The sequence below is a fragment of the Scomber japonicus genome, chromosome 2, assembly GCF_027409825.1.
Source record: "Scomber japonicus isolate fScoJap1 chromosome 2, fScoJap1.pri, whole genome shotgun sequence".
NCBI classification, from domain to species: Eukaryota; Metazoa; Chordata; class Actinopteri; order Scombriformes; family Scombridae; genus Scomber; species Scomber japonicus.
The window spans coordinates 39,681,244-39,691,308 of record NC_070579.1 but is presented as its reverse complement, the minus strand read 5'-3'; the positions used below and the strand labels follow the sequence as shown (position 1 = coordinate 39,691,308).

The 10,065-nt window shown below is 39.8% G+C and overlaps 1 protein-coding gene across 1 annotated transcript in view; it reads right to left on the bottom strand.

Moving 5' to 3' along the window:
* Nucleotides 1-203: 203 nt before the first annotated feature.
* The window catches only part of tmem176 (transmembrane protein 176), a 39,751-nt gene continuing 29,889 nt past the window's right edge, over nt 204-10,065 (bottom strand). Inside the window, exons 5-6 of the mRNA XM_053330520.1 lie at nt 4,898-5,014; nt 204-2,131 (exon numbers count right to left, since the gene is read on the bottom strand). Of these exons, the coding sequence (XP_053186495.1) occupies nt 2,072-2,131; nt 4,898-5,014 (177 nt within the window). The 3' untranslated portion in view covers nt 204-2,071. The remainder of the gene's footprint in view (nt 2,132-4,897; nt 5,015-10,065) is intronic.

Genomic DNA, 10,065 nt, shown 5'->3' with positions numbered 1-10,065 from the left:
GAACACCTGTCTAGTCAGAGCCTTTTTTAATCCAAGTAGCGCTTTTTTTTACTGTGAAACCTTTACAGGTTGCTGTGTGCTGCACAACATATGTGAGGTCTAGGAGACACTTGTGAAGACCAGGACTTCCACAACCAGGAGGATGCAGCAGAAACAGAACCAATGGAGTCCAATGACAGCACTGACAATCTTGCCGGGCCACAGAGAGTGAGGGAAGCACTTACACGTTATTTCTGTGAAGTGTCTAACTCGGACTTCAGTCATGTAAATATGTTCATATGTTCCCCCATTATTTTAACCTTTTACAAATATGCACTTGAGAAGAAAAGAGGAACAGACAAGCTTTTTTAAAATTATCTTGTCTTTATTAAAGTGCTTTCAAAGTTTAACTACTGTTCTGTAAACAAAATATGTCATTTGTAAAATCAAAAAAAAAAAATACTTGAAAAAAATGTATTCTTGAACATATTATATTTGGCTGACCTATATTTGGCTATCATGAGTAAAAAGTTGGTTGTCTAGGAGGTCTCCCAAATAAGAGGTTTGAGCATTCACACTTGCAGGGGCTGCCAGGGTATGCTGAGGTATCCTCGGCAGATAAGTGTGCTGCTGGTTTTGAGACCCCTGCTGGTAAGGTGGCATGACTGGACGGAATACTGGTGCTTGCTGTGATGCTCCTGGGGGAAAGGAAGAGTGCTGGCTGGGAAGGACTGGGGGACCATGTTGAGACTGTCCATCTTTGATGAGCTGGCCGAGAAAGGTCATCATCGCCATTTCGTGTCGGTGCTGTGCGGCCTGCATCTGAAGTAATACATTATTGTCCTTTTCCAGCACCTTGCCCATTTTTTTCAGATTCAGGTCACTCTTAACTGCGGTGTGAACGTAGCCTTAGAGTTTGTTAGTTATCAGTCATTTAAATTGGCAATTGAAACCATGACATAATGCCAGCTAACAATATAAATATTAACGGTTGAAACTATAAAATGACTTGTCCACAGTTACTTTTCTACAATGCAAACTATTTGTTAAATACTTTTAATTTGAAATGTTGATAATTGAAGTTATGGTATGACTCCCCTTGCAAGATGTTTTTTGGCATCCAGTTTCATGTCAAACCATTTCTTTATTATTTTTGTGACATTGCACACAATAGGCGAGACAGCATTCACAGCACGGTCCATTTCATTCCCAGTGTTTGGCTGTCTCAGGATCTTTTAATTTCACCATGTACACTACTAAATAATAATGTGTTTCTATTGATCTATTTCTGAGAGCGGTATCTCAATCACCAAGCTCGTAAAGTTCCTCTTCTTAGTTGTTAGTGCCATTTTAATGAATGGAGTTTCTCTACAACTTGCTGGATGCCTGGCCTTATATGGTATTTTGAGGGTGTAAATGTGCTAATTTACTATTCTCAGAAATGTGCTATCATTTAGAATAGGTGGGATTCATCATGTTTGTGCAGCTCATTCACAACTGTTTCCAGGCAATACGGGTGTTTGGTGAATCTGACATTGCACAAAGTCCACCTCAGGAAAAAAGTAAGATAAGAGTACAAAAATATTCTTGCATTAGGCCCATTGTGTGTAAGAGGGGTGGAAGTAACACAAATGCATGTGAATTGAAAAATAGAGTGATAAATTATAAAAATTCATTGATTCATTTAAATTTGATTTGATTAAAACAGTTACGATGTTCTCCGTCTTACATTCATCATTCACAACACAAAATTGCCATTCATCATTTTAAAAAAGTGGCCTTAAGGGTGGAAGTAACAAAAATAATGTTAAAAAATGGAAGTGATTAAAATGCTTATGAATTAATAATAGCAGTGATGAAATCAATCTAATATTCAGGTCTTCACACACATTCAGCTGGTGACCCACACAGGTAGCATAGTGGATAGCTAAAAGGTACACGCAGATAGTTGAATTACATGTTAATATCAGCCAATTGTTCACTTCTGTGAAACATGATTAACCATGTTGACAAAAGCTAATCAGTCCACCTTGATCACAGCTGATCAGTCATATTTAGAGATCATCTACCTGACTTTTGGTCAAAGCATTGATCAGTTCAGGTCAGGAGGTGTGAGTGATATGAGGGTTGATGGAGCATCTTGCGTGAGAGACTGCAAAAGAGAGGAAGAGAGAGAGATGGCATTTATGAGAACACAACGATGACTGCAACTCATATATATATATATATATATATATATATATATATATATATATATATATATATATATATATACTCTAAGAGAACACTCACTTTGAGGAGCCTTTGGGATGGGACAGCTGTCTCAAAATGTGGACTAGCTTGTATTATTGGACTATTATTGGTGGGAATTGTTGGAATTTAGGTGTAAACCAGGGTAGATTTGAAAAGAAGTCACCATCAGTAAGAGCCTGATGTCTGTGGGGAGCAGTTTGTGGTTTTGGTTGTACTACACAGGGTTTCTACGTACACAGATATATTTGTCAGCGCACAAGGACCCCCTTGCACCAACGCACTCACACCTCTCTGACGTCTCGTACAGACACACACATCAAGCTTTCAACTAAATCTAACAAAAACCCATCCGCAGCACTAGCACACATTCAGAGCAACTGCCATAGTCAGTTAGGTTTAGGCACAAAAACCACTAGGTTATGTTTTGACAAAAAAACATTTAATTAGGTTAAAGCACAAAAAATGTTGGTTTGGTTTACGGAAAGATTGTGGTTTGGGTTAAAATAATTTGATATGTCATCATTGCAACAGTAAACAAAATGATAAAAAGCCAAAAAGTTTTGCCTACATGGCTGGGGGTAGTACCATCACAGTCCTGTCTGGTCTTACTGTGTTATCTGTGTTTTGGCTGTCTCTTTGCTCCATGTTACCATCCTGTGTTCCTGTACTCCACACCTACCCTGAATCAGTCTCACCAGCCCTGCCTTGTTCCATTTGTTCTCCCAAACGATCGGTTCCTTGCCTGTTCTCCTACCTAGTTACCTGTCCCCACTTTTCAGTTCAGTCTTGTTTTGCCAAGGGGACCAGACCATCTCTGTCTGGGCCGGGTCATATTTTAAATCTCTTCTTAAAAATCAGACCATCTTATAGATGGCCTGGGAGCCTGATTTTCATGGTTTGACTATTATTGGTTTTATTTTTTATGATTTGATATTTTATAATCTTAACTGCCTGTAATTTTATCAGAGCTATCAATTTTGCTCATTCGATTTGATTTGATTTGTAACATTGTTTTGAAAAGTGATATTATTATTATTATTATATTTTAATTTAATTGTCCATTAATTTAGCCTGTCCCTGAACTACAGTTTCTGTTACAATAAATAGCTATGCTTTAAATCCTGTCTGCCTACAGTTTCTTGCACTTGGGTCCATGTTCCTATAACACACTGTGAACATCAGCTTGGGTTTACTTTGGAACCACAGCAATGGCCATAATACAATGGCACTCATCAGGCCTGGACTGGGACAAAAATTCAGCCCTGGACTTTTTGGTCCAGACCGGCCCACTACAATCCGCGTGCAGATTCTGTGCCAACTCACATTGATGTACATTTAAACACACAAGCCCTTAATAACAGTAGTATACTGATCAATATCCCTTATATTCTGGAGACTTGAATAGGCTTGAATTAGTTTTAACTGTATCATGTGAAACTGTTGAACGAGCGATAAACCATAAACACTGACTGAAAAAAATATGTAAAGTATAGGCTACATATGTGTTATGTTGTTAGATCAATGTCCTTCATGAACAAATTGGACTGTGGGCACAAAGAAAGGTGCATGTTGACACTTAAAACTTAAAACTCTATTGACCTGATTTGGGGGAAGTCATTATAGGTAGAAATGATCAAAAATTGTGAAAATAGCAATATGCTCAAACCACATCACATTGCAACATGTGAGTTGTAAACTTGCAGATTTGCAATTATGTGGCATCCTTTGATGAAAATAGTGGTTAATAAAATCAACTAATCAATGAATCAGGATATATGAATATGATTGTTTTCCAATACTTTAGATACCTAGATTTAGGCCTAGTTGTAACACACCACACTATGCAGAGTTTGCTGTTTATTATGTCAAGTAAAGTTCATAGACAGTTAGTAACCATTCTGAACATTTAATGAGTGTTTATCACACCATGCTGGCAGGCTCACACCTGCTTTAGACTGTATCACCACTTCCACATGGTGGAGAGTCTTCCTCAACCTGCTGCTAGCTCTGGCCACTCTGGCCCCCGCAGCAAACATTTCTGACAGTTTATTGCTCTTTGCACCTTCGGTCGCGAGAGCTTTTCTTTTCTCCGTTTTTCAGCTCCACCTTTTCGTTTTTTACCCCCATTCTCCATTTTTTTAATTCTCGCTTTGTTTTTCATGTGCTGGTGTGTTGTTGTTTCTCTCACTTGCTCTGCATAGGGCCATTGGGCCAGGTATTCTTTAGACAGACAAGCCAATGGGCCTCTGCTGTGTCTGGAGAGTTACCATGCGCAGCAAAAAATAAAAAACGGGCAGCCATTGGCCCATTATTGATCGGCCCACCGGGAAAAGTCCCGGTACTCCCAATGGCCAATCCACCCCTGGCACTCATGCATGTTAAATGCATGAATTGAGCGTTGTTAAAATGTTACCAACTGAACACATGACAAAAGCATACTGCTGCTTTGTAAGTATGTTAATAATATTGTGATACTGTGGTCTACTCTGGTAGTTCTTTTACAGATTAGTAATTGCAGTATGGATTCTATGCTGGATCTCTGGGCTCTAAACCATGTCACAGACTGATGAAATTATTTTAGGTGCTACATACTTGTCTCTATAGAAAAAATAAATAAATGTAAAATTAAGTCTTTGCTTAATGAAAGAAAGTATAGGGGTCTTACACCATATGGTCCAAAGATGCGTCTTTGTCTGTAGAGAAGGAAGCATAGAATGGCAGAGATAACTGTCTGGGCCAGGGTGAAGAGGAGGAGGGAGGATTTAACTCCTCTGCTCACCTTCTGTTGAAAAGGATACACAGAAGTCACATTACCTTTCGTCACAGCATACAACACACTGGGCTTCATGCAAGAAAAAGATTTGTTTTTTTTCTCCAATCTGTTTATAGAATTTTTGCAGACATGACAGATGATGTCTGTAGTGACAAGCACAACAACCCACCCCGATCCCACCCACCCCCCCTTCCCTACACAGCAAAAAGCAACAGTAGATAGAAAACACATGGACTCAGATGAAAAATAACTAGATAAAGAAATAAACAAATAGATAAATAAATTAAATAAACAAATGAAATAAATAAAACATATCAAAACAAAATAGGATTAAAAAAACAAAAGGGGGGGGGGGCGTGCTCGTGAGCAGCAACATGTAAACACGCATCTTCCTCGAGTTCTGCATGAAAATTACAATCTCGTTAAATTTAATCCTCTAAAACAATCAAATAACTAACCAAATCGTATCCTAAACCTTTCACTATACAGTCGCTGCAGTTTTTTTCTTTTTTGTCTGTCTTTTTTCACCCGTTTAACGCCTACGCGCATGCCACGTAAACTAAGGCCCAAGAAAGCAGCTACAGCCCCGGACTCTCCCATGGCAGGAACTCCCATGAACAACTTGGCCATCGCCTCCATAATGGAAGCTATCAAAGCCTCTGAACGGTCGGTCTTGTCTAAAATAGAAGACACAGTCTCTACACTAGCGACTGACTTGAACACGAAAATAGAGAGCCTCTCCGACGAGCTACGTCAAGAAATAAACACAGTCCGTTCTGAAGCACGGGAAGCTCTGGAGACGGCTAACCAGGAGCTCAAGCTACACGCTACATCGATACGTAGCCTGGAAGACGGGGCTAACCATTACTCCGACTGGGTCATTGAACTTGAGACACAGCTCACCTCGCTGTCTTCCCAAGTCAAGCAGTTAACATCTAAGGCAGAAGATCTGGAGTCAAGGCAGTGCAGAGACAATTTACGTATTATCGGAGTGGAGGAAAGCCTCGGGGATATTTGTATGGAAAGGTCAGTGGCTAAACTGCTACAAGATGCACTGGGTCTGGACTACACCCCAACACTTGACCGAGCCCACAGAAGCCTGTTACCCAAACCCAAGCAGGGGGATCCTCCGCTACCGATCGTGGTTAAGTTACACTATTTTCAAGAAAAGATGGATGTCTTGAGAAGAGCGTCAAGCCGACGCCCGGTCCAGCATAACAACAAGCCCATCTACATATATCCAGACTACACTGCTGCTGTGAGGAAACGTTGGGCTGCCTTCAAGGAAGCGAGAGAGCTGCTGAGCCACTGCCCCAAAACCCGGTTTGGTCTGCTGTATCCCGCGACGCTGAAAATCACTAGCCCAAATGGAGAACAGAGATCATTTGACAATCCTGCTGAAGCTAAGCAATACATTGTTGGTCACTTGCAAACCGAGGAGGCAGGTAACTGAAGGACTGTAAACCCCACAGTCACACACCTGTTATGCCACAAAATGTCATGTACAGTTTATTTACTTTTCACCTTAACGGTAAACTAAGTCATGACAACCTTGAAAGGATACATTAACCAGATACGCCAGTATTTTCATGGGGTTCATTTGTAATCAGAGCACAGTAGCCATTATTAATAATCAATAATGTGCAGGTAGTTTGTTAACCCTGGTAACACTTTTCATTCATTTATTCACTTATCCATTCACGTATTTATTTAAATTTTTCCTTATTATTTATTATTATTATTATTTTTTTCTTCTCTATCTTATTTATTTATTTTTTCCCCTTTCCTTTCCTTTCTTCTGTTGTTAAGTAATGCACCATTACACAGGCTTCACCTCGAGTGGACGGATAATCCTCAATTTACCTCTATTTATTTACTGTTATTATCACCATTATTATTATTACTTTTTATTTTTTAATATATTTATTTTATTTTACTTTATTTTTTATTCATATATTTATTTTATCTTTTATTTTTTGTTGTGTATGGCAGCTACTTAAAGTAACTAACTCAGTAATCCTAATCTTAGAGGATCATTATGTCTTTAACTGTCTAACCCTAACCCTTTTCATGCATAGTTCTTGTAGGGCTTAGTTAACACCAAGTGTTCTTGTTCGATGGTATGCTCAGCTGGTGATGGAGCAACCTACTTGGGTGGGCTGATAGCCTTTAAGGATGGACACCAAGAGTATTTTGTTAACCTGTTTTCAACTCTTCAGAAGTTTTTTTTTAGTTTGTTTACACTGTATGTTTGCGTTGTTAGATCCAACCATTTTCTCCAAGGGCTTGAGGACATGATGTATCTTTGCAAATTCAATGTAACATGACATCACAGAGACAGATACATAGAGCTCCTGGCTCTGCTTCTTTCATCTCCTGGAATATTAGAGGCATGGGCAATGCAGTTAAACGTAACAAGATTTTTTGTCATTTGAGATCATTTAACCCATACATTATATTTCTGCAGGAGACACATCTGAAGGTCAACCATCATACAAGGTTGAGAAACAGTTGGATCGGCCAGGTCTATCATTCCAACTTTAACCACAACTCAAGAGGTGTCGCAATTCTTTTTAGGAAGGGAGTCCAATTCAGTCATACTAAAACAATCCAAGATCCCAGTGGTAGATTTATCATATTAATTGGCAAGCTATACAACTCTCCCATTATTCTTGTATCTAATATATGTATTCTAATATCTACGGCCCAAATTGGGATGACCCTCAATTTTTTACTAAAGTAATTTCGTCCTTAACTAATGTCAACACCCATCAGCTTATTATAGCTGGAGACTTGAACTGTGTGCTTCATCCACAATTAGACAGGTCCAATCCCAAACCGGGCAGCCAACTGTCCAAATCTGGTGGTGTCCTTGATTCTTTCATGCACTCGTACAATCTTTCTGACCCCTGGAGGAAACTGAATCCAGATGCGAAACAATTTTCTTTTTTCTCACCTGTCCACAAAAGTTATTCAAGGACAGACTACTTTCTGATCAATAATAACCTCCTCCCGCATGTTACCAACTCACAATACCATAGTATTGTAGTGTCAGATCATTCTCCTGTACAATTGGACATTTACTTCCCGGATAACATCCGATCACGACGAACGTGGCAGCTTGACCCCGCCCTGTTGTTTGCTCTGAATTTAAAAAAATTATTGCTGAACAAATAGACCTCTTCTTCGAAATTAATGACTGTCCAGAAATATCCCATTGCACCTTGTGGGAATCACATAAAGCATGGGCTTTTCTAATATAGATTAGAGGTCAGATAATATCATACACGGCACATAAAAATAAAGAACACAATAAACGCCTTTTGGAAATTGAGCAGGCTATGGCAGACATCGATAAGAAGTGCTCAACACAGGCCTCATCAGATCTACACAAAGAGCGCATCCTATTACAAATGGAATATAATAACCTTTCTACCCATAAAGTAGTAAGTAATTTGCTTAAAACTAAACGAGCACAGTGAGAAAGCAGGTCGAATGCTCACACATCAGCTCCGATAGTCAACTAGCAATTCCCAAACTTCAGAGATTAACATCGGCCCGGGCGTAACCACGTCTGACCCGAACCTTTGTTCCAGGCCGACAGCCCTTTTTCAACCTAAGGCGGCTCTTTAATGTAATGTATTCCACCCATTCCACACAGCAGCCTGAGGTAATTTTGTCACTGGATGCCGAATAGACTTTTGATAGGATAGAGTGGGCGTATTTACATGCAGTCATGAAGAAGTTTGGATTCGGGGAAACATTCAGAAACTGGATCAAAATGTTGTATAGTAGTCCTATGTCGGCTGTAAAAAACGAATGGCTCAACATCAGCATATTTCCCATTATATAAAGGCACGCGTCAGGGCTGCTGTCTGTCGCCATATTTGTTTGACTTAGCCATAGAACCTCTGGCCACTGCGATCAGGGGGGATGGGAGAATCGAGGGCATCACTAGAGGAAACACAATCCATAAGACTGCGCTTTATGCAGATGACTTGCTCCTTTTTGTCTCCAACCCAAGCCAATCTATACCTCACCTTCTGCAGTTACTACAGGAATTTGGGAGTTTCTCTGGCTATAAATTAAATTTGTCAAAAAGTCTTCTTTTTCCCATAAATGAGGTAAGCAAATTTCTAGACTATGATGCATTTCCCTTTAAAATTGAACATCAGTCCTTTAAGTACCTAGTAGGGATGCACCAATCCGATATTAGGATCGGATATCGGCGGCAATATCAACATTTTAGCTGGATCGGTATCGTTGAAAATCAACCGATCCATGAGACCGATCCATTTATGTTCCCTTTAAATGTGTGATCATGCATGCTACGTCATCCCGTTACGCGCAGGTCAGTCGTCAAAAAAAAAAAAAACAACAACTCCGTTCATTTGGAGGTTTTTCACCCTTCCTACGCCAGGTAGTGCAACAGCCGTGTGCAATGTCTGCAAAATAAGTATTGCGAGGGGTGGTGGTAAAATGGCGAAATTTAACACCACCAATTTAATCAAGCACTTGCAGAAGCACCACGGTAAAGAGCACGCGGAGTTTCTGCAGCTCAATAAATCAAAAGGAGCTGATGGAGGTGCTAGCAGCAGCGCTAGCAGCAGCACTAGCACACAGCAATCGCTAGTCGATGCGCTGTATAAACGCCAGAAAATGCCGAGTAACAGCGCGAAGGCTATGGGCATAACGGAGAAAGTCCTGGAATTTCTGGTGCTGGATGGTCTACCGATGTCATCAGTAGAACAGAGGGGCTTTCAACGTTTAATGGAACACCTAGAGCCAAGGTACAACATACCATCTCGGAAGTATTTTTCCGAAAATGCACTGTCAGAAATGTTCAAAAAGTCACGCGAACTTTTTTCGAAAGAGCTGCAAGACTTAGATAATTTGAGCTTTACAACTGACATCTGGAGCTCTGATGTATGCCCTATGTCACACACATTTGTATTTATTTTGTATTTTGTTTATATTTTTTTACTGTATTTGACGTGAATATTGGTTTATTATTATTATTATTATTATTTGTTGTACTTCCACTTTGCAAACATAATGCA